This window comes from Haemaphysalis longicornis, unplaced genomic scaffold, assembly GCF_048455015.1.
Source record: "Haemaphysalis longicornis isolate Haplotype H1 unplaced genomic scaffold, Haemaphysalis longicornis Haplotype H1 scaffold_3, whole genome shotgun sequence".
Taxonomy (NCBI): Eukaryota; Metazoa; Arthropoda; class Arachnida; order Ixodida; family Ixodidae; genus Haemaphysalis; species Haemaphysalis longicornis.
The window spans coordinates 61,492,899-61,517,938 of record NW_027526335.1 but is presented as its reverse complement, the minus strand read 5'-3'; the positions used below and the strand labels follow the sequence as shown (position 1 = coordinate 61,517,938).

Here is a 25,040-nt window from a genome sequence, read left to right as displayed (position 1 = left end):
TTGGAGCTGAAATGGCCCCAATCAGCTCATTCCCAGCCAAGTTAATCCTCTGATGGCTGGCTGTGCATGCATCTGCTTGGGCCATCAAGCACAGTTCCACAGAAGACTTGGCTACGCAGTCTAGACTTTTTTACCTAAAAATCTACAAAACCCATCGAAAAATCAGTTGAGTAAATTTCAAAATATAGAAACCACCTAGGCTGACCAGGCTGAAGCCATCTGGCCACCCAGGCTGCCCAGGTGGCTTTCTGGTGGAATTCTTCAAACATCCTAGCTGCTTTGAAAATTCAATGCAACTTCAGTCAGACCTTTTGATTTTGCAACCCCACTTCGGTGTCGAGCAAATCACATACAAGGTACAATTAGCAATGGGAGATGAAGATGGTGAACCTGATGAAACAAATTGATTTACATCACCAACTGGTATCCCTCATATATAATCCCTCTTCCCTGGTATCCCTCATGTATAATTATTAATTGCTAATTTCATACTTCGTAAGTAGAACTTAGTTTTTAAGTGGTTACTCCATATCCACAACCAAAGCATAATTTGTGTGTTCAGGGCCACATTGTACAGGGGGGGTCACATTGGCTGCCAAGTGTGCTTACTTTCACCCTCTAAATAACACTAAGACAAAAAAGGCAGAGATCTGAGACTTAATGGTATACCCTTCCAAACTTTGCTCCATTGCCATTAATAGGAGAAACCTTTATGACTCCGTAAATTAAAGCTGTGCCTTTATTTGCATCCACAAAAGAGGAAAAAAAAAAAGGGAGGTACCCCATAGCTGACTTGCAAAGAACTAACCGTAACCAGTTCACATGACACCAAAGAAGGATTCAAACTGGCTACATGGACAAACATCCACAATTATTTGATGATCAGAAAGGATTATTTAGAAAATGGGGAAGAAGACACGCAGAAGCACTGTTCCCCATGCATTTTCCTCAGCCATCCTTCGCTTTACGTTCAAGCTGCAATTAGTAATGGACAAGGAGCAGTGCGGTCGACCCTACCAGGCTGCACCCTCCGGACGTGCCGTTGCATCAAGGTCTTTCCCCGAAACACTATCTGACATATCTCAAGGCAGCAGTTCCCCATCTAACCCGTGACAAAGAGTTGTCGTGGAACAATCCACATTTCACGGACACGGCGTCAACCATAAGATTATCTGATAATTGGCATGAAAGCTAGTCAATGGAAGATGATTTCCATAACAGCGTTGCCAATTAAAGCCCAATATGCCAAATACTTCATTAAAAGATGTGTGTTATCGCTTCATGATAAGCCTGTACTCTGTATGATAAAAGAGGTACCTGGAAAGAATGTGACGAGATAAAGTTTCAATAAATGCCCCTTTTGAGATAAGCAGAACAGACTCGCAAAGCAAAGTTGGCAAGCGACCTCATCACAGTTATTTCAGGAGTACCACTTCCCTTAAATTCTTGTGTGCTTCGAAAAAAACTAGAAATTAAACACTTGGGTGAAAACTGGGGACGTTTACGCGAGCAAAATAAAATTCTTTTGTAAAAACGATAAATATCGTAAGGGTGCATATGTCATCTAAGCAAACAGTGCAAACACAATAGGAACAGAGAAGAAGGCTCAAATGATGTCATGGATGTATACTCCGCCATCCTGTGACGTCATTTGTGTTGCTCTATGCAGTCAGCAACTTGCATAATGGTTCAGAGACCTGTCCATTCCCACCTATGAGTCACATTTTTATCAGCAGATATATGAATGCCTTTCATGTCCACACCCACGAGCATGAATAATGTTTACAACAAAAGCAAATTCAATGCTGTCATGCGCGGGGACTAAATTAAAGGCCCCAATCAGCACAATGAGCAACGGTTTATTATAAAATTTTCTGTTCAACCATCCCTTTTTGAAAGTGAAGGTGCTTTCATTCAAGGGAAGACACAGCTTGGTTTAAAAACTCTGAAAGGATGCTCAGGGTTATGAATTGTCCGCTCTTATTTTCTGAAAGCTTGGTGAACGACTAACATGACGTTCTGCCTTTTGCTGTTACTTTAGGGAACTTTTTCAGAACTTTTCCACCAAGAGGACGCAAAAATGAATTGTCCGCTCTTATTTTCTGAAAGCTTGGTGAACCTTTTTTTTTTTAAGTTAATATGAACACTGAACTACATTGCGTTTCTTTTCTGACGTGAACGTTTGTACCAAAAGCAGTTTATTTTGAAAAACAAACTGCACAGAAGTGAAGTGACCATTTCAAGGCATTTCTACTCATCTAATGTGCCGCACTGTGGCATAGCCTCTAAAGAACTTCACCCCAATATCGTTAGGACTCAGCAACTACTGTAGTAGCAAACAATTTGATTGATTGATTGTGGGAGTTTAATACGCCGATTGTGGGAGTTTAACGCGGATTAATTTTGACCACCTGGGGATCTTTAACGTGCACCGAAATCTCGTACACACGGGCGTTTTTGCTTTTCGCCTCCATCAGAAAAGCGGCCGCCACGGCCGGGAATCGAACCCGCAACCTCGTGCTCAGCAGCGCAACGCCTTAGCCACTGAGCCACCGCGGCGGGTAGTAGCGAACAATTTATAAACCATGATTTACAATGGCGCTGCATCCTTTGCACCATCCCGGCCGCTGCAAAACGACTGCACCAAAAGCGACCTTATTGGAATCCTGTCCCAAGCGTAAAATATTTTGAAAAACTAAACGCACAAGGTTCTATTTACCTCATTAAAATAACTGACTGCAAAGACCTGAACAATGAAGCATCAGTCAAAGAAGACATCAAAGACCACAAATTTCCTTTGCAGACAAGGACACAACCCGAAAACTCAATAGCAGAGGCATTTTACCACTAGCAAAACAGAACTGGACTTGTTTAATGCCCGCACAGCTACAGCCCGAAGCCCGTAAGAGGCAACATTCGCGCCGTCCGTAGACTGCAAGTGAAAAGCTCCCAACCTGTACGGTACCCATCATAAATGTGGTTGCAGGCTAACCTCTTGTATTTACAGCCCAACAAGCAGGGACAAGACACACAGGTGCTGACTGTCAACTGAAATTTATTGCTGGGATGTCTGGCACAAACTGCCAACGCTGTTTATAGCACCTCTTTTGTCAGACATATTCCCCGCCACATGACAAATTGAACGATGTGTAAACGATAGGTTAAAAGGACAAAATTACAACGTGAAAAAGTGTACCAGCAGCTTTCCGGCAGGCATTGCTGAGACTATGAGTGCAAGCATATCTTTAATTGCGCCTCAATACTGAAGCACACAGGCATGAGGGAAATTATTAAGGCTTATAAAAGGGCAAAGAAAGATTACAAATGTGTAAGCTTCTCTTCTGTCTCAATATTGGTCAAATAAGTCAGCTGTTTTGACAACGTGTAAGTGTATGATGGCAGCGTTGTCATGACAGCGTCGTTTTGTTGCATGCCGTTTCCTTTTCCTTATTACGCTGCTTTGACATCAACTGCATTTATATGCCAGATGTCACAGCAATAAACGTCAGTTGAGAATCAGCGCCTGTGCACCTCGTCCTGCATCTCGTTTTTGTTCACTGTGCCATAACTTCAGATTGAAAATCAACTTGGCCATTAATTACTATTTCCAGGCTACAATCTGTTGCTCACAGGAACTGAACAAAAAAGCTAAGCTGTTTAAAGACAACAGTAACATGCCCATGTTTGCTTTGAACAACTTCTTGGCAGTCACTGGGATCTCAAGAAACATCTGCGCAGCACTCAGGGAGTCCGAGGTCCAAGATTTTTCTTTGAGTGGTTCTGGCTTCCTTGACCAAGAGAAAACTGTCCGACAAGTGATGTATAGGAAGGAAGACACACACAATCAAGGCAAACACACAAAATAAAGTTGCTGCAACTCGTCCCCTACCTAGTACTTAGAAGCGCCGCTTTGTGCTGCCAACTGAACGTCATTTTTAGTGCCCGCTAAAGACTCGGCTCGTCTAATCAGACGGCTTGCACAAGGCACTGAATGGTGCTTGAAGAAACTTGCGATCCCTTAGTACCAAGCAAGAAAAAAAAACGGACTGTACAGGCTACACTTGTTTTGCTATACATCCAAAGCATCTCCCTCAGAGTACGCCCCTTTCTAACTTTACCCTGCATTAAAGAATGTAACCGCACACCGCAGCTGAATCATACGAACGCTGCATGCAGTCACAGATGCCAGATATGCTCAAAGATAGTGCAGACCTATCAGACCGCTCAGCCTCAAGACAATGCACAGCTCGGCCAGCACCTAGAAAGCTAATTAATTAAAAAGACACCATTTTCTTGTGGCTGCCACAAGATGTAATATGCCAGAAGTGTATTGCACTTTGTTTTTTGGACCAAATGAAGGAACGAAAATGTGTGTTGCATGCAGGAATGAGCTTTTTTCACTGCCCTGCGATCTGGCATGCATTACTTGAGATACAACACTTGCTAGGAGATCCTAAACCATGAAATCGTTTAAATACAAGGCTGGGATACTGCAGCTGTTCAAAAGCACAGAGAGTAAAAGTGATTTCATGGATGCTGCTTTTTGTTTTTTAACTCCAGCGCGATGACTAACCAGAAAGCACTTCTTAAAGCTTTAGACGTGAAAATACCTAAACCTGCAGCTCAGAAAACTCTATTGCAATCTACAACGTAGTAGTAGAACGTAAAACCAGCGAGAGAATGCCCTAATTTTTGGGACAGCTGCGCGAATTTTAGCAAACAAACGCAGTATCTAGAATGAAACTTGTCTGATCGTCTGCTCGTTTCATCACGGAGGAAAAACGTTGAGCGACAGGTGTTTCTCAAAAACAATAGAGAGCCGCTTCTTTACAGCCCCCAAGAAGGCTGCAGGGTTCACACAGCTGTAGTCGGAGCGGGTGATAAAAGAAACCTGAAGCGCGGGTAACGTAGCGCAGCCCAACACTACAAAAACACGGATAATGCGATACATGTTTTTGTGACTGGGCAAAAGCAGCGCGCAACAAAAACTTCCTCTTATTAATCGTCAGGGAACTAGTAGCACAACTGACGCGCGCCGTAAAGTTGTTCCTGGTTGGAGGCGATACGATGAACGCATCGCACTCGGCATGTGCAAATCATGTGCCTCGCGCCGTCTGCACAAACGCAGACAATCTCTGCACACCTACGAAGTATGCATGCACAAGATGAGGTTTCACAAGCTAGGGGTTGCAGAACTAAAGCGCGTGAATGTGAGCGTAATGGATACGTTATCGAAGTTTCCAAGCCAGCACAGGACTTCAAACGCCCCCCGACCTGTATACGCTCCTCCTGAACGCACCCGTGACAACGAAGCAGCGGTTTGAGCAGCACCTCGTGAATCTGAGAATGAATGGCAAGAGGAGAGACAACTTACGCAGCAGGTAAACACCGCCAAAGCGCAGACGACCAGAGAGCGCATGATGCCTGGCTCCCGATGAAAGTTGACCTGATCGCCGCACAACCGTTTCTTTACAGCTAAACCCCTACACCACAGCCTAAATTACGAAAGCGTTGCCTAACCGCAAAATCATCGCGATACGTATCAATCACGAGACCGCGAAGGACGACAACACCTCAGGCTGCGACCCACCAGCCCCACGGCGTCGGAGGGAGTGAGCGAAACAAGACTAGGGTATAAGGGGAGAAACGGCTGGAAACGCTGATTGGTTAACAGAAATCAACGCTCAAGAAGGCGATCCGTCTCCCTAGGCGACCCAGGGTGCCTAGGGAACCAAAAAAGGTCCCCAGAAAGGTCCCTGGCCGTACGGCGGCGCCACCGGCGCCACCGCGCTGCGGCCGCGGCCGACCGGCCGAGCCTGCCGGTTCATTCATTTTCATTCGGCTCCGGTGCTTGCGGCGGTCGGGTGCACGACGTGCTGCTCGCCGGTGCCCACTTTTTTGGCGCGAAAATTGCTTTGTCATCGCCCGTCGGAACGAAATCGTGGTTCTGCAGGAAACGCACAACAATCTCAAGGTAAGCAGTACATATTCCCGGCAAAAGGGTTTTGCCCCCTTTCTTATTTTTTATTTTTTCCAGCTGCAGCAGGTGCACGACGTGCTGCTCGCCAGTGCCCCTTTTTTGGCGCGAAAGCCCATCGGAATGAAATTATGATTCTGCCGGAAACGCAACAATCTCCAGGTAAGCAGTACATATTCCCGTCGAAAGGGTTTTGCTTTCATGTGTTTTGCCTTTTTTTTTTTTTCAGCTGCAGCAAAACGTGCCACCCCTGGCCATGGCACGCCGTGATGGTTTTCGCGCGCTGAGCCTGAGCCGCAAGGACGGAGGTAAAGTAAAGCCTGCGCAGCAGCGATCTGCTAAAAAATGGACGTTGCGCGTGAAGCTGGTGGCCGTTATCTTTTGTTCTTTTCAAGGTGCAGCACGTGGCGTTCCATCGGCGGCTGCAGGGGACCGCAAGAATCTAAAAACCAAGTACGGAGGTAAAGTAAAGCCTGCGCAGCAACGATCTGCTTAAAAATGGACGTTGTGCGTGGACCTGGTGGCGGTGATCTTTTGTTCTTTTCCAGGTGTAGCACGTGGCGTTCCATCGGCGGCCTCAGGGGACCGCAAAAATCTAAAAACCAAGGTAAGGCACGCTATGCTGCTGCAAACTGACCATGGCATTGTGAACGACGTTTTTTTTTTTTTTTTTTTTTTTTTTTTTTGTTGCGTGGAGCTGGTGGCGGTGATAATTCTTTTCAAGGTATAGCACGTGGCGTTCCCCGAGCAGCCCCAGCAAAGGACCGCAAAAATCCGAAAACCAAGTTAAGCCACACAGCAGCCCGCGCTGCTGGAAACTCTCCTGTGTGTACACAATATTGTTTTTGTTTTATTGCTTTCCTTCCCTTTCAAGGTGCCACCTGGAGTACGGCTATCACCCCAGCAACTGGTATTACGCGCAACAAAATTCTGGAAAGCAGGCTGAAAACTGGCGATTTAGGCAAAGTGGCACTTTTGTTTGGCGTGACCACAGAAAATTCTGCCGTGTCGTCGTCCAGCGTGGCAAAATTTGAACCTGAAGAAAATCTGCAACAATTTCAAGCTAGGTAGCAGGCAGATAAAAGCCGGTGATTTACGTAAAGTGGCACCTCCTTTTGACGCGTTCACAGAACAAAAATTTGCTTTGTTTTTGTCCGTCGAGTAAAAATAATTGCGTATCACGAGAATTGGCATGATAAGAGTCGGAATGAATTTTTGTGTTTGCTTGTTTGGTGTACTTGAGAACAATAAATCTGTCAAGTGCTTATCTGTGGTCTTTCCTTCGTGGTATGATGAGCCCCACTGGACGTTTATATGTTCCACATATAATTATGACCATCAAAAGAGGCAGTTCACTCCCACAAGAACTTATGAGCTGCTGCAATGCTTTTTTTTTTTGCCTAATTTAATCTTATCAACAAACTAGCTATTGCGCTTCCGTTTCTATCCCATAGCCCCCCGGCCAGCTCTGTATGGGATAAACATGTCAGGGAAAAATAATACCAGCTGCACTTTATTCTGGCACAGAAGGATGGAGGCAGGCATGCTGTTATCGTGTGAACTTCATGCTAGCATTATGGCAGAGCTATCAAATGAAACCAGATGCCCCACTGCAATAATGCAATCACTTGGTGGCTTGCAACTTCACCTAGTCCCTGTGGTGTGCCGAACAGAGCACAAAAACGTAGCTGGCAAGCCCCCCCCCTTTTATTTAAATTCTGTTCTTGTTTAATAAGAGGTTGTCATTGAACATGTCGAACCTAAAACATCTTGGTGCACACAACCTAGCGGTACTTCAGTCGCAACACGTACCTGATCGTGCAAAGCGCATGCCACACAAGCTCATAGCATGTGGTTGTTGCATTGACGACTTAAACACAAATCCTTGGAGTTAATTTAGCCATCTGTGATGAATACAGAATTGGCAATGTTTCATAGCACTGTTTGACATGAAATTTGCAAGCTTCGTGTTATAACGAGTCTTTTTGGGAAGCTTGCCATTAAATGACCTGCCATCAGATACAAAGATGCATGACTGAGTATGCTAATAACTGCAGAGGAGCATTTCTAGCCAAAATGCTTGCATCTGCCCCTATAACCTCACACCTCTTTTTTTGTTGTCATTAGTTTATAACACTGAGTAGTAGACACCCTCCTTCATGTGTTGTGTTTTCATTCCTGCTGGCACATTGCCAGGCACCGTGCCCCAACAAGGGCAGATTAATGTTATCTTGCACACTCCGAAAAGGCCAACCTGGCACATTCACTGGCTCCACTGTCCAAATGCGATAAGAAGTGAATGCTAAGCATCGATGGAAATTTACCCGCCGCAGTGGCTAAGGCGTTGCGCAGCTGAGCACGAGGTCATGGGTTCGATTCCCGGCCGCCGCCGCCGCTTTTCTGATGGAGGCAAAAAGCAAAAATGCCCGTGTGCACGATATTTCGGCGCACGTTCAAAATCCCCAGGTGGTCAAAATTAATCCGGAGCCCTTCACTACGGCATGCCTCATCGCCTGTGTTGCGTCGGCGCATTAAACCCTTCAATCAATCAAATCAATGGAAATTTTTTGCGGTATCACAAATTGGCTTTCTTGAACATTCACGGTTGAGCACTGCCTGCTGTTGGATGGTACTTTTAACAAAGATAATGTTGATGCATACTGAAACACAATGCTCCAGTTCTGCTGTAATTATTGAACAAGTAAAAGGAGTTTTGGGTGATACAGAACGCCCAGGCTGACATATCTTGTCACTGACAGTACAGTAGGCTCTCACTAACTTGAAGTCACTTAATTGGAAGTAATGTGCTGGTTCCGGCAATTTTACATGCAATTCAATGGAAGAAATTGCTTGATAATTTGAAGCTAGAACCCATTATATTAGTTAATTGGAAGTTATATTGAATAGAAACATCAAGGTGACTGTCATTTCTCGATATAAAACCATTTTCAAGTGTCGAAACAGCGCCCTAATTGTTCTCTACTGATGTCGGTGCCATCACAACTAAGGTAGTGCACTGCTGATAAAGCAGCAGGCTAGTTGAGACTCGCGCCAATGTTCACATCTCTTGTGAGGCCCTCAACCTTCTTTGTTTCTCACAGCACTTTGTGAGCAGTTAGGTGAACATTTGAGGCTTTGATTTTAGCGATAAGTCTGCACTATCACGACAACCCATGACATATAAGCTCGACTTCACAACAAAAGTCAAGATTCTGAACGAAATGAAAAAGAGAACGAGTTGCGGACTAATGACAATGCTGTTCAGCTGCATTTTGTTCGATTGAATTGTGGTCCCTGTGGACTTCGTATTATTGGGAGTCAACTGTGCCTTCAAGCGTGAAAGCAGTACTGAAGCTGGATGTTTGCTTCTAGGTGTGCTCAGACAATAAAACATACAACATATGCGTTGTAAAACACCTATATACGCTCTTTGACTAGAGCTTCTTGAGTTCAATTATCAAATCAAAACTTTATTTTATAGGAGTGAAAGTGAGGGAACAGGAATTACGAGAAGGCACATTGACTTCTAATTTTTGTTCATGTCACAAGTATGTGATGCTTTCTTCCTCAAGTTATTGAACATGCATTTTACGTGCATTTCTTTTCTTTCTGAATCTTGAACTGTGAGGAGACTTTGTCCATGACTGCTGTCTACGAGAAGGGTCACGCACCCCTTAAGCCATCAATGAATGGCTTTCTTGCTTGGCTCCCTTTCACCGTATAGGGATGAACAAGTACAGAAGTGAAAGGAAATCCAGTTTTGGCCACGTAGACAGGAATCTTCCCATCTGTTTTTCACATCCTTTCAAGTCAATACAGCTGATTCTGGAACTTCCCCCGTGAAATCGTTTGCCGGTTAAAAAAACAACGCCTTCTCACACAGCTATCGACAGCTGAAACAGTCGAAGAGGCTGAAACGCCTAGTCTCAATGCAGCATGCACAACTTTAGGCTGTTTTTTTCTTTTCTCTTGTGATGCTGAAGCATTTCTGGGTATCGTACTTATCAAAAGGTTAAATTTATGCCTCTGCATCCGCATGTATCTCTTGGTACCAAATCAGAAGGGGCATCATCCCATTCTTTACATGAGTATTGCACTCCACACCGAATGATTTCTGTGCCTCATAAGAGAAGGGTCATGATCTCTCTGCTCATTCTGTTCTTCACGCTACCGATGAGCAATATCAAGAGAAGTCCACTCTTCACATAAGTGAGGAACAAGACGAAGCACCATTGTTTACCACAAAAAGCAAGATCCTGCTCCTCAATTCCTTCCTTGATCATACTAGCAAGGAGTTGGGTAAAATGCAAAGTCCATCATGAGGAGCAGTTCAACTCTTCAATGGTCAGCCTCGAATAACAAACAAAAGGCAAGGAAATGAAGGGATGATATGCACCATGCAACACCGTGCACGGCTCTGTTTTTTCTCCTTTTGTCTGAGTCTTCAGGCTGACTGTCGTAGAATTCAACATGTAACAATTAACTGGCTCAGATTCTTCCTATTTGATGCTGAGAAGGGAATCCCACTCATCACACGATAAATCATTGTTAAACACCACTGTTCACCAAATGAGCGTAGCATCATGATCCTGCTCTTCAATTATGATCCCCAAGTTAATGAGTAGTAGTATACCTCACACCAACTAAAGATGTTTCTTAACTTCCTGCCTTTTTTTATCCTTTGTATATTACAATTTCTTATCTTTACTACCTAGTTCATCATACAATTGTTATGGCCCTATGGTCCTTCACAAGTGGTTGCAGCTGTGGGACCGCATCATTCACAATAAAAAAAAAAAAAACTCTGACGAAAGTGGAGCAAGTTTAACAGTACAATCAAGGTGCGCAAATGCTGTTCAATTGCCTATTGTGTAAGCGCTGCAACGGTGCCTTCTGTTTGAACTCAAACTGGCTGGAACGTAATATCAACTAGTGTTTGGAATTACTTCTAATGAATATGGGAAATAAAAAATGCAAATATGCTAACAATGCTGGTAAAAAAGTTAGGCTGCTTTGTCTGAGAATGACAATTCCTAAAGCTAATATTTGTAAAATTAAGGGGCCAGGTGTCATCCCCCAGCAAAACCTATCTGCTGGGACCATATAAAACAAAACTAGTTCCAATTTGGACCCACGTCGTTCAGATGCTTGTTTGACCTGGTGCCTGGACTCCCAGACGGAGCCATTTTTAGATGAAAGGAGAGCCAGTGACTCCTAAATAGTTTGGACATCGAATGAACCGAGAACAGGGACAGTTGGTAGCATACAACAACCACCGCTCCCGCCGATTTCCAGAAAGTCGGCTTCGCTTCGTGCACGAATGCATCGATCGGAAGCTATCGCTCGCTCATCGCTCGCGACGCTTATAATGTATTAGTAATGACACTGTAACTCACCAACCTAGCCTCCCCCCGTCCTCCCTCGTCTTAGCGGTGTGCAATGCAAGCTTTTTACAAGTTCAAAAAGCGTCTGGACAGGATGATCGAGTTTGCTTTGTTCAGTTTAAACTTCCTTGACTCATTTTGAAGCTGATGACCTTCAGTCGTCGCCGTGCATCGTAATTTCGAGAGGTATAAACAGTGTACAGAATACCGCCTTCATTCCTAGCTATTAGGTGAAAAAAATAAACTATCGCCTCTGGTACTGGGGGCGCTGAGTAAACACACGTGTTTTAAGCCTAACGCAAAAAAATGAATAATAACATTTCCGTTTCTGCATACATCCCACCCCAAAGGAGCGTCAAGGGTGCTCTGCACATCGCTTTCCAAGTTTTGGGGTTCCTATGAGCTGACACGACACTTTTCATCAGCATTTCCGACTTTTCGTCAACAAGCACGGAGCGCGCACGTGTTTGCTTTGTATTTTATTCGATTGCCTCAGCAAAATAAGCCCCAGTTCTGCATAATTCTTCTATTTTTGGGGCGAAAGATGAGCCGTACTACCGACCGCTATTAAAACGTGATAAAAGGGCCAGATGGCAAAACATCAGCATTTCAAAACATACCTCAGTTACCAACGTACATGCATGGTTGCGCATATATTCCTTAAAATCATGATACGAGAGTTTGTCCCATGATGCACATCGTGGGGCTCAAGTGCACCAAATACAATTGCAGCAAAAAGAAAGCTCCAAAATCTTCTACTCAGATAAAAATAAAGTGTAAATGCTAAACGGTAAGAGCTAGCTTAGCTCTTGCATAGCCTGCATAGCTTGCATTCGGCGTTATGTTTGAACATGAGTGGATTAAATAGGAAGTTTCAACTTAAAAAGTGTGCTATATATGCTTCTCGCTAGCTATTTTATAAGCTAATTCAGTTTAAGGCACAATCTGTGTGCTTTGTGGATGTGTAATTGATTGTTACCTCATCCTGTTTATCCCACTGATGTCAGCAAAATGCGATTCTCTATACATACCAAAAACTATGCAAATAATTTATAGCAAGGAGGACTATATTATAATCCTTGTAAGATAAGTTTGATTAAAAGCACCACGATTCAATTAGCTAATTTACAGACAAGGGCAGCTATGTGCAAATGCTGCTGCTCTATGGAGGGAACCACCTGGGTCTCTCACCACAGCAAATCGATCACTGTCACCTATGGATGTGAGTAAAAAAAGTGTGGAGGGGGGAGGCAAACCGAGGCACCAAACCCCCTGTGTTACCAAAAATAAGACATGTAATAACATAAATTGCTTCCCTCTTCACAGGGAACTGATACAGATGCTCTGTGCCACGAAAGCTACCAGATTACATTTAAACAATGCTACAGTTATTGCAATATTTTGCTTTTATTTAGAGGTTTACTTATTTAGACACCATTTATTTGAGGTACGTAATACATGAATACATGTTCACGTATGATGACATGCACTATCAGGTAACGCGTATGAAAATGTGACCGCAGTCTTGGGATCAAACTAAGGGAGTTTTATGCGATGAAGCCAGGTACAGGCTATGAGGCATGCCACAGTAAAGTGCTAGAGATATCGCAGTATTGGATGACAACTGTACTGTTGACCATGATGCATTATGCTTTTGCTGAAATAGGTTCGCACTTTTTTGCTGAGTTACTTTCAGTTTCTTTCAGTTAGTCCATCAACTGATCAATCAACCGAACATAAACTCAGGGGTTTACTGCCTTGAACATATAAGTAAACTGTAGAGTTGATTTTAAGTGAGTTACTTTAACCGAGTTAGAATTGATTTTAAGTGTGTTCAGTGCACTACGTTCCTTTTGCACAGATGTAAAATATACATTGAGATCATGACCTATGAAGCCAGTCATGGTGAATGTGCTATGAAACTGCAGTCATAAAATATGCCTTATATTTTATTTGCATACAGTTCCCAGTACGGCTACTCACAGCATCTGTACATATTCTGAGTACGCATTTGCTTGATATAGAAGGCATAATTTATAATTTGCCTTGTAAAGTCCCAAAGAAAATGGTACGCTGCAGAGTTTCCTTTAAAAATTCTTACAATTTCTTAGGATGGCCATAACCACCATCATGGGGGTATTCTCAATGACAGTAAGACGTTTCTGCAGGGAAGTGTTATTTCTGAAGAATGCAGCAGCATAGCGAAACTAGGAAAACACTAGTGTGACTTTAGACGATACGAAGCTCATAATATTTGTGCAAGTTTCCCTGAAAGATGGCCCTCAGTCAGCAGTGATGAGCTTCAATTTTTCTCGACAACCTAAACTCTTCTGTGACGCTGCAGTAAAACTATAATTGTGTGACAATTCAGCTTCCACTCATTCAGAATATTTCAGACTAAAGCCCCTACTTTGAAGTGAAGCAAATTGCACTTTTCTTCTGGTCAGGCATGAAGAGAACAGTATATATACTCACTCATTTCATATGCAAGTATGAACTGCACTGATCTTCCATTGTGTGCAAAAATGTGATTGCCGTCTTCGGATAAAAAAGCCAAGGTAGTTTTACACGCTGAAACTAGAAATGGCTACAGGGAATGCCATAGTGGATGCTGGGAAATTGTACTCTTCGATGAACTCTACTTCTGACCATGTGTTGACGATCTTTCCTAAAATAGGTTCGTATTTTTGCTGCCGAGGTTACTTTCACTTAATCCATTTGTCAATAATGCTATTCAGTGTTCAAAAGCAAAAAATTCTGTTTGAAGTTTCGCATTTGTGGCACACCATTCTTCAGTTGGATACGTCCAAGGACACCGCAGGTTTTTTGATACCAATCAGTTGGTTTGTATTTTTTTTCCCACTCAGGCCAACAGGAAATTGTAAATTGAATAAAAGAATTCTATTTGTTCCCAGGACTTCGCTTAAACACATGTATGACCAGCCATTTATAGCATGGTGCAAACTGAAATGATTAACAGGAGTCAGCACGTTTAGAAGTGGTAGTGCACTGAAAATTGCACTTGATGGGAACGGGATGCGTCTTTTAGTCACAGTCATTTTCAGTGTAGTTTCTTTTTTGCTTGCATGCATGGCTACATATTCAGTGGTTGCAGGTTTGCATGAAAAGTAAACAGACACAGCTGTCAAAAGATGTGGACACACTTTATTATTGAGGGTACATGGGTATTGGGTTCAGACCTTGAAATTTATTTATACTCTAACAAAGAATAACTTTAGGCAGTGCCATCCTCTTGCAGTCTTGCAGGCAATAGTTCATTGCACCCTTGTTTGCACAACGCCAGCAATCGCAGCATAGGCGTCTCTGCACTCCTTCCCGTCATGCTGCAAACCTGTAATGTTGAAAGGAAACAAAATACAGGGTACCCACAAGTGTTCTGTAATGACAAGCTTATCATTCATTGACAAGGAAACAGCATGGGTTGCTAAGGAATTTTGCTACAAAAGGCACTGAAACAGGGCAGGTTTCATGCAGTACTATTGTGGACCCATAGAGCACCTTCTGTAAGAAGAGCTCAATAGTCGTGTATACGATGCACACCAACGGTGGGACCCATTTGTGTACTTCTTTCCAGACGTGCCAGGCAGACAGGCCGAGAGATAATCGAAGCGTGCAACATTTGAAAACTGGGAGGCGATTGTGTTACATCGCCAGTACTTTGTGACAGAGTTCGCCTTCTTAACCAGTACATGCCGCCAAACACAAGTGCGGCATGGAACTTGATGTTCCTCCTTTATGAAACTCTGTTATCAGCTCGGCAGTGGTCCATAGCTGAAGGATCATGTGTGTCAAGTAAAAGGCTCTACCAGTGTTTGTCATGTGAGGGGGCGGGGGGAGAAGGGCAAGGAAGTACGTTCGAGTGGAATGTGTTCCATCTCTTTTCTTCTGTTGATGCCAAGGTTTATGTTTAGTGCACATTCCACAAAAAACTAGTTGTGAATCATCACTCGACTTGTCTGCTTCGTTCGTCCCAGTCTTTTTCGTGCTGTTGTTAAGATGACACATACCAACTCGCCCAGCTCACCCCTCTGGATATGTTACGGTTGGCTATGCTACAGCTAGTAAAATATGAGCAACCACACGTAAAGCCATACGATAAAAAAGCTTTCAAGGTGGGATTTACTGCAATAACTTCTTGTGCAAGAAGTTACTCCGGTAAGCACTCAGAATGATAAAAACCAACTTGATGTGGATAAGCCGAGTCCAATCGTAGTGCTGTTGCAAGGGCAAAAGTTTTTGGCAGCATGCACACGAAATGGAGTACATGTACATCTCAGAGCAGCTCACAGGCTTCCGGCAGCACCAGGCTGCGATGAACTCCATTGCCAACGTAATGACAGAGCTAGAGCACACCCAGACTACCAGGCAGGTGGCAGCCCTCGTGCTACTTGATGCAGTGCCGTAGCCAGGGGGGAGGGGGGGCTGACCGGGCTTCAGGCCCCCCCCCCCCCCCCCCCGAAATTTTTCCGGCCATCGCCATGCTGCCTGTATGCCTGGTACGTCGCCTGTGAACAAAGCGGCATATTTTTGAAAGTGCCACTAATGGCACTTTCCATGAAATGCTATGAAAATGCCACGAAAGTGCATGTCTACCCTTCGCATGGAAGGGAGCCGAGTCCGGCCGTGACAAAACGAAGCGCCTGAGGGGTGCGAACCGCTGAGGGATGATTTTGGAGGGGTGCAGCTCCAAAAGCGACGGTGCCTTCGGGTAAGCTCAGCGCACGGGACGCCAAAGGCATGCGTTGTATCCCTTTGTGGAGACATGCGGCGAGACCGAGAATAATTGGTTGGCTGAGTTGTTCTCAGCAGAGGAGATTGACTCGTCCGGGGAAGCATGGAGTGGTCTGCACCACGGTCCGCACTAACTCGCGGCGGAAAAAAAGAGGGACCGCCGGCCATTGATGGTTGAAGACTGGTACAATGCAGGCCCGAACGGGAACAGACGATCTTTGTATGTTAAGCAGAACAATGTGCAAGCGGCAGTGGCTGATCACGGCTGCTCCCTCTCCTAGAAAGGGGGAGATCAAGTGGCCATGGGCACACATTCAAGACTCGTGCAAGGTAACTGAAGAATGCGATGGGCTACGTAATGGGTGAAACGTGCAGTTTCACCCATTTCACCAGCTGAATGAATGCCATGCGCGGGCAGAGGGCCTTTGCGATTGAGACACACCGCAAGGTACGCCCCTCTTCCTTGCGTCAGCCCTTCATTCTTCCTTTTTCACGTTTCTGTGGAGGCCCGGAGGGTTTTTTTGGAGTGGGCTCAGATTGCGCGCAATGAGTGTTGTCCCCTTCCGACGGCGATGTTGCGACGGTCAATTTCACCCCCCGCGATTAGGCAGATTTGTTCGGCGGTATTCTCCCCTAACCTAGGAAACTGCAAAACAGCGGGTCGACAAAAGGGCGTGCTGCGGCTCCCCGAGCCAGTTCCAGACTTTATCCTAAATGTGAAGGCACGACGGTCACCAGCCCTGCCACAGGCAGACGGCGTCGCGACAGTAACAGTAACAATACCCGCCGCGGTGGCTCAGTGGCTAAGGCGTTGCGCTACTGAGCACGAGGTCGCGGGTTCGATTCCCGGCCGCGGCGGCCGCTTTTCTGATGGAGGCAAAAAGCAAAAACGCCCGTGTGTACGAGATTTCGGCGCACGTTAAAGATCCCCAGGTGGTCAAAATTAATCCGGAGCCCTCTACTACGGCGCGCCTCATCGCCTGCGTTGCGTCGGCGCGTTAAAACCGTACAATCAATCAATCAATCATCAGCGACAGTAACAACGATCAGATAGCCATATTCGGCTGCCCAGAGCAGTGTATATTCAGGGGCCGGAGTCACAACGGCGATATCAAATAGTAAGTCATTTTCTTCCAGTCACTAATCCTTACATGATCACTGATGTCTTTTGACGATGGAGGTTGCATTGTACGTTAAGTTGTGCGGTGCAGATCAATTATGCATTCTTTGATATTTAAATATTCACTTCGTAATATTTACACGATGCCACAGTACCTTGTGTCTCCGAGCTAAAAAATGTCTATCTTGTTTTATTCCGAATGCAGTATTTGCGTTTGAATTGGTAATTGAATGCACCCACGGTGGAGCGGATAGGTGACTTTTAATGAGGGAAAATGTAAATTCAACTCCTGTAAAGGCCCAAATATTTTATTATGCACGAAGTTGGAGAGGATTACTCAGAGTGTATCGGGACAGCGTAGCATCAGTACATGAAGAATGAAATATATATTTGTTCTGGCTGCAATCCACTGCTACACCCAATTTTAAAACCATAGCAGTGTGCGCAGCGCAAGTGAAGGACTTTCGTACTGGTGGCAAAGAAGAGCTTAGAGAGAGAGAGAAACAACTTTCGCTGAGCCCATTTCAGGTGACGCTCGCAGGCGTCAGACGGGGTGGAACCCTATTCACGAGTCCCATATGAGTCCAATAGCTCCTGGCCCCTGGACGCGAGCTCTTGCTGCGTCGACAGGTCGGGGCTGGACATCAAGATCTCCCATCGCTGGGTAGGGGGGGTGCCTTTCTGGTAGAATTTTCCTTTAATGCTTCCAGGCCTTTGATGTTCTGTGGGCGCAGGACTATCGTTCTTTCAAGGCTCAATCGGTCGTGCATGACAACAGAATTTCCTAATTAAATAAACGGCCACATACAACAGGCCCTCTCAAGAGCACCAGCACACCTCCGCCAGCCTCCTCCCCTCACCCCCCCCCCCCCCCTCGATGCGCGCGCACACACACACACACTCACATACGGGTGCGCGCCAATGTGATTCTTCCCGGATCCACAACTGATACATTCTAAAATGTTGCATGAAGCACATTTTGAGCAATCGTCAGTATTTCTTAAGTAACCGAAATAACCAAGGAATTATCACGGTAAACAACTTTGCAATTTTTAGCCAATCTATTCTGTCGTAGCCTGAAACCATGCTTTAGTTTGAACATCACGGTCGCTGTCAACCAAGGAAATAGTTTAACTGCGTCATTACTGTCCGCTTCATGCTAAAGCATGGTAGTCTTTGGTCTTTCTGTATGCGGGGCCATGCCAATACGCATGTTTTCTTGGTGCACTCCGGGAAACAAATCTATCCTGTTGTAGCCTGAAACCATGCTTTAGTTTGAACATCACGGTCGCTGTCAACCAAGGAAATAGTTTAACTGCGTCATTACTGTCCGCTTCATGCTAAAGCATGGTAGTCTTTGGTCTTTCTGTATGCGGGGCCATGCCAATACGCATGTTTTCTTGGTGCACTCCGGGAAACAAATCTATCCTGTTGTAGCCTGAAACCATGCTTTAGTTTGAACATAACGGTCGCTGTCAACCAAGGAAATAGTTTAACTGCGTCATTACTGTCCACTTCATGCTAAAGCATGGTAGTCTTTGGTCTTTCTGTATGCGGGGCCATGCCAATACGCATGTTTTCTTGGTGCACTCCGGGAAACAAAATGCTGACTTGTTTCGGGCATCGCACCATGCCCGAAGGTCATGCTGGCTCTGCACAGCTGCCCAATCCTCCGTTTTCTGGTGGACAAAGAAGATTTCAAACATAATTTCCATTTCCCGCGTCTGCAACGAAAACTACAAAACTTCTGTGCGCCCTATACATTCCAGAACCGCCCATGCTCATGAACTGCAAATACTTTTTTTATCGTTTAGCTTTAAAACCAGCAGTGTGTACTCGGCTGAAAAATGGCAGCGCACGCGTCAGCTAAAAAAGTATGTCCTTTCACTAAAGTTTGAAACCAAAATGGTAGGACCGCATTATAACTCTTTCATCAGATCTCACGACAAAATTCAAAACGTAGCAATATTTTGCTCAGCTTGCACAGAACATGCCTGCCCGCAAGAGTATGGTCAGACATCGCCGTATTTGCGTTATTTTTTCTTGCTAAATATAAAGTTCGATACAGCATTGAATGGCGAACTTTGCAGTGACTTGCTCTACCTCATCTGGGAGTGGTAACTAAAGGGGGTGGCTGCTCCAGAAAAGGTATAGCTTGATAGTACACGCCTTCAGGCAGATTATAGGGCATTTATGCACGAAGCATTGAAAACGTGACCGCTAGGAATGCAACTACTTGAGAACACCAAGCTCATTACAGCAGACTCTAAGTTGGGTTGTGCAGAAATGTCAACCAGATTCATTATGTTACAAAAGCACAAGCTTCTCCGCCCCGATGAGACACAAAACAGAAGCGCAAATTTAAACTGGCATGACTTAACAAATGCCGATGGCTGAATTATTCCGCTTTGCGTGTGGACTAATATTGCCAGGTTCATGTAATTTTCGCCCTTAACAGCGCTGTTCTTGCGCGTGATAAGATCAAATGATAAGATCAATGAAGGCCCCTCAAAAATCACGCAATCATATTCCTTGGCGATGACTTAGGTCGTTGGGCACCAATCATCCAACAAGATCCTGTGCTGTCATAGTGAAATCGCCGCCGGAAAGTGGGCGGGGATTCGCCATTGCTTCAAATGTTTAATTTAATATATCGATAATTCCTTCGAAGTTTGCTGTAAGACTGATATCATTGTTATCGAGACAAGAAAGTCTTTTTAATGAACCAAACATGTATTTTATCTTCATAGCCTTTAACCCTTTGAGGGTTTTTGCCATACGTGTACTGCGGTGGTTTTCCGTCCCGCAAGGTCTTTGCCGTACGGGTACGATTTCGAGCATCCGTTTGAAATTTCGCGCCATATTAACGATGCATGCTCCCTGGGAGGTGCTGCCACCTCCTGGGACTTACAAGAAGTGTTTGAAATTTGATTGTGCTACCTTCTTGCGGTGAAAAACAGAACTCTCTGGCTTCAGCGCGTTACGGCGTCTGTACGTGTTAACGCGTTTCGTGGTTTCAGTTTCGCCACGTGATCGCATCGGAGGCGCGCGAAACTTGATTGACGCTCGCTATCAGGGGCGGCGGAAGTTGATTTCGATCTATATTGGCGCTGCTCTTATCTTGTTTATTACCCACGCTCACTAGGTATTCTTGCCCTCCTTGCTTGGAACTGAAGTAACCTAATCGGAGACTCCATTGTGGGGGCGGCGGAAGTTGATTTCTATCTATATTGGCGCTGCTATCAGCTTGTTTATCACCGGCGTTTTCTCGCTCTCCTCGTTTACTGGGTTGCCTTCGAGTTCTTCAGACGCACGGCAAAGCAGCGATATGGCCCAACGAACTGCCCGCTCTGATGACACCGACCGCGATGACTCTTCTGACTCTGAGTTTACTCCTTTCACCGAATCTGAATCGGAAGACAGCCTTTCCTCGGAAGAAGACAGCTCATTTTCGGACATGCGCTGTATGTGTGCAGACTTCAATAAGGCACTGTGCATAGACCCGTGTTTCAAGGAATACCACACTCTGAAATACTATTGAACATTTTTCAGTTCTAAGTGATGCTGACCCCAAAATACTGTTCCTGATAATTTTTTACCATTTAATCATGACTTTAGACATTTTGTACATTCCAAATCCGCAATAAACTAATTTGACCACCAGGGAAAGTTCTTTAAAAAAAATTCGACCCTCAAAGGGTTAAGGGCGCTTGCAAACTTCCACGCTTTTTTTTTCTATCAGGGGGGGGGGGAATAAAGGGTGCCTTCAACAACCTCCAGCACCCTGTCATCTCCCTGGCCATAAAGGAGGCCGGCATTGCGGACAAGCTGCGGGGCTCCGTCGAGGCGTTCGTGACGGGCCTCATGGCACAAAGGCAGGTAGGCAACGCCCTGTCGGTGCCTCAACCAGTGGATGTGGGCACCCTGTAGGGCACAGTCGTCAGCCCCTTACTCTTCAACATGGTCACAGTGGCACTATCAGACGGCCTGCATAGTAGAAGGGCGCACAGGGTGTACCTGTCTGTGTACGCCGCAGCCGCAGCCCTGTAGGCACTAGGCCCCATGGCGGGCTGCCGAGGCGTCGTTCTGCAGCTGCAGGCACCCCCGGATGCAGTGCGGGCCAAGCTCGCCAATGTCAGCCTGCAGCTGTCGGGCACCGAGATGGAGGCGATGCTTGTTCACTGGGACACCCAGGCCTGCTGCAGGGTCACATGCCTGCAAATTGACAGCGAGCAGCTCGGGTGGAAGACCAGGGTGCGCTACCTGGTGCTCATGCTGGACCACCGAGATGGCTTCTGCCAGGCCGCCAAGCAGCTCCGTGCCAGGACCGGATGGCCACCTCGGCTGTGAGTAAGGTGGCCGCCCAAGACTGTGGCTGCTCCCAACAGACAGCCTTTGGCTGTAGGGCTGCTGATGTGTGCGCTGCCGCTGGTCACCTTGCCGAAACCAAATTGGTGGCAGTTGGAGGGTGACTGCCGCAAAGGCGCCCGTGCCTGCTTTGGAGCTCACAGTGCCACAAGACGCTGGCCAAGGCGGGGGTGTGGACAATTGGGATGGCGGTAGAGCAGCAGGCCCTGGGCCACATCGACTGGCTGCAGCGCGCCAAAGGGGGAGGCCTCCTCTGCAGTAGCTGCGCATCCACCTGCACTCGTTCAGTGCTCCACCACACCACCTCAATTAAGGACTGATGCCACAACCAACGTGCTCCATCGCAAGGAATGAAGGAAACTGGCCACGAGGTACTTTCCATTGGTTGCCACATTTGATGAGCTCATGGCAAAAATGTCTGCATACCGCGCTGCAAACCACGTGCAGCTTTGGAAGAGAGACACTAGAACTATCACAGGAGTGAAAAAGCGTGATGTAAAGATTGATAGCAAGATGCCCAAGACCCTGAAGTATTACCAGATACGTTAGTGCTGCATCCATGGGGGCATGAAGTTCGTGAGCAGCAATAATGGCGGCGTGCACATAAATTATTGCAAGTCCCTCCTTGAAAACGTTTTTGTTACATTTAACCGCGGTTGCTCATTTCTTGCTAGCCATAACATAGCTAATCTCCAGGCTCAAGCCTTACTAGTTTCACTATGCACTTTGTTGTTCGGCTTGCCTGAGAGAGAGCGATCAAACTTTATTTAAAGCGGCCCATGTCCGGGCTGCCTGAGCACATTATCACAAAATGCGATGTATGCCTGGCTCCATTGAAACATATAGTTTTATCGCTTGTGCATAAAGCAGCGCAGATCTATCTGTCTTGCTGGTGGAAAAAACATCTCTGTAGACAGCAAACGGGAGCCGACTGAAATTTTAAAAAGGAATTTTCATGGATGCCGGAAGAGTGGGTTCAAAAGAAATTTACTGGCAGGTTGTCATGCGGACCCCAGTCGGCTAACGAGAAACAACTGCCGCGAAAAATTTATACAAGGGATTATCACGGATGCAATGAGAATTGCCGCAGCCATATCAGATTTTGTGCTATGCCAGGTAATTAGGCAAGGCTTGCGAGTTGCTCTTGCCTTACTTTGTAGGAGCCTCGCACTTACCACCTGGCGGATGTACTGTCAGGCAGGCTCTGTGAGTAAAACAACAACAAAAAACATTCCGGCGAAGCCACAAGTAATAGTCTACTGCAACAGGGTTTTCCGAAGGCGCACAAAAATAGAAGCGTGTCATACATTCGCTGTAAGCCCCCGCCGATTAGGTTCAGCTTTTGGATACAGCTTATTTTATTAGGCATCAAACACAGAGTATTTCATGGGAAATACAGGACAATTACATGACCTACATATGTTTCTTTCCAGTCGCAAGTGGTTCACACTTACGACTGGAGCGGTAGAAGCGACGAGATTTCTGCCGCTTTCCTTGTTCGTTTGGTCTCGACCAATTTTTGTCGCCGCGGACAGCAATCGCGTCGCTTCTATCGCTCCAGTCGCAAGTGCGAACGGGCCTTCACACTTGCGCTGCGTAGCCACACCACATCGCAATCTAAACCCATTTTTCGTGATTCACGCCGCCGTTAAAGCATGCACTGCCCATGTCAACACAACATTTCAATCTGCTATCAGGAATTTCACGATAGGCAAGCGCTTAAGCTTATTATTTGTGGAATGTTGGAAGCGGTCTCGAAATGTTATTAGAAAGTACGCCTTGCTGCTAAGGTTGAGGCTCTGAACAGGGTGGACAAAGGGGGTGATCGTCATTTCCACAGGGACGGTCGTCATTTCAGTGCACAGGCGCAACAATACCTGCACACGCCACGCAGGAAAAATATGGAATACAATGCGATCGCTCCACGAACAAATCTGTCACTTGTTTTATCTCCCTTTTTTTTCCCCTGAACACACTGAGTTCATGGAATGACGCACGTGGAGCGTGCACCTTCTGCAAAAGAAAAACAACCGGACCCAAAAGTTCACGTAAAAGGAATGTTTAAAGTAAACAAGAAGGCCAAAATAAAAATAACCGAGCACTAATAACAGAGCACATGGATGCCTCACCTTTTTTACTGCGGGCAGTGGCATCTACAGTGTGCTGAAACTCAACACACCACACCATGATGAATAACCAGATTCTTCTTGTGCGTGAAAGCGATGATTGCATCGGTCGAATTTTAAGGTATATGCATGTCTTTAACACATTTTCCCTTCAGTAGCTAACTTCTGCAATCTCAACACAAAGAACCCGCTTGAAAAGCAAGAGCTTTCCGCCATTTTGGCCAAGCGCGGGGACTAGGCCGACTAGGCAGACTAGGGAGGCATTCTAGCGCTTTACCAAAGACTAGGGAAAAATTTCTGGGGAGAAACAACAACTAAACAAACAAATCTAGCGCCAAAAAAATAATGACGTCATGCATATTTTAATGACGTCACACACATTGACCAATCAGCGTTCCCAGCCATTTCTCCCCCTATACGGATGTGAAACAAGCGCGCAGACGGGAGATCACGTGTGCCGTGACGTCGCCGACAAATGACGTAACAGTTTTTTCGTTGTTACGCAGTTTTAAAGGTCTTTTTAATCAGCTAGTACTCATTTTCTGTTTTGCTTGAACTACTCTTCCACTCTCTATTTCGCTTGTGCCCTTTTCTGGCCGATCCCCCGCCATATCATTGGATAATCATAGGGAGCAATTACTCCATTCCATAGAGAGCCTCAAGCGGCTCGGCAGCAGTAGGGGAATTTTTTTTTACCTGAACTGGTGCAGATTAGTGTAGACCAGTGCCGAGTGCTACTGGGGATATTCATTAGTAAAAAAAAAAAAAGAAAAGAAAAATGAACACATGCTGCACAGGGTGGAGGAGGAATAAACTTAGTGCACACCACGAAGTGCTCAGCCTCCCAAAGTCCAGGGCCTTGCTGTTGCTCTGGTACTGAGCTGGTCAATGCTTGCACCAGTGCAGGTTTTAAAAAATGCCTCCAGTGCCCCCCTTTTTTTTTTTTTCATAAGAGTTCATTCCTCTTTCTTTGGAAAGCCTACTCACCAGTATTTACTGCTGGAGCAATCTTGGTATGCAAAATGGGAAATCTGCCCCCAAGCTGCTTTCACCTACATGAAGTGGGTCAAACCCCCAACAGAACCACTGGAGGTATGTAAACAATTCACTAAATCAGGGACTTGAACCATGCAAGTCAATCTTTCACCTGCATAGAAGTTTGAGTTACACTGCTTGCTTAAGACTACTGATGTTCCAAGTAGCCCTTCGAACCCCAGGAACCACTTTCAAAAGAAAACAGAAAAAAGCCGATTCAATGGCAGGCTAGCAGCAAGCAAATGCTCACTGCCAACAGAATGAGACAAGTGGACCTG

The 25,040-nt window shown here is 45.6% G+C and overlaps 3 protein-coding genes and 1 long non-coding RNA gene across 8 annotated transcripts in view; 2 read left to right on the top strand and 2 right to left on the bottom strand.

Annotated features, from left to right (window-relative positions):
• The window catches only part of LOC144174513 (NPC intracellular cholesterol transporter 1-like), a 72,473-nt gene extending 66,853 nt beyond the window's left edge, over positions 1-5,620 (bottom strand). The window contains 1 exon segment of the mRNA XM_077703253.1: positions 5,375-5,620. Within this exon segment, the coding sequence (XP_077559379.1) occupies positions 5,375-5,419 (45 nt within the window). The 5' untranslated portion in view covers positions 5,420-5,620.
• Positions 1-25,040, top strand: part of LOC144174516 (phosphate-regulating neutral endopeptidase PHEX-like) — a 190,251-nt gene that overhangs the window by 133,488 nt on the left and 31,723 nt on the right. The window lies entirely within an intron of this gene.
• Positions 5,843-7,858, top strand: LOC144174512 (uncharacterized). 5 transcript variants are annotated; one of them, XM_077703248.1, is made up of 6 exons: positions 5,843-5,974; positions 6,038-6,139; positions 6,207-6,285; positions 6,373-6,430; positions 6,526-6,584; positions 6,702-7,844. In XM_077703248.1, the coding sequence occupies exons 3-6, from the start codon at positions 6,234-6,236 to the stop codon at positions 7,046-7,048; spliced, it is 516 nt and encodes a 171-aa protein (XP_077559374.1). In that variant the 5' UTR covers positions 5,843-5,974; positions 6,038-6,139; positions 6,207-6,233; the 3' UTR covers positions 7,049-7,844. The 5 variants fall into 5 exon arrangements, with proteins under 5 accessions (XP_077559374.1, XP_077559378.1, XP_077559375.1 ...); XM_077703252.1 differs by having other exon boundaries at positions 6,373-6,438; XM_077703249.1 differs by having other exon boundaries at positions 6,207-6,438; positions 6,852-7,858.
• LOC144174511 (uncharacterized) lies at positions 14,505-23,047 on the bottom strand. The gene is made up of 2 exons (XR_013323489.1): positions 21,251-23,047; positions 14,505-14,713 (listed from the first exon to the last, which is right to left on the bottom strand). It is a non-coding gene; the product is annotated as an uncharacterized LOC144174511 (long non-coding RNA).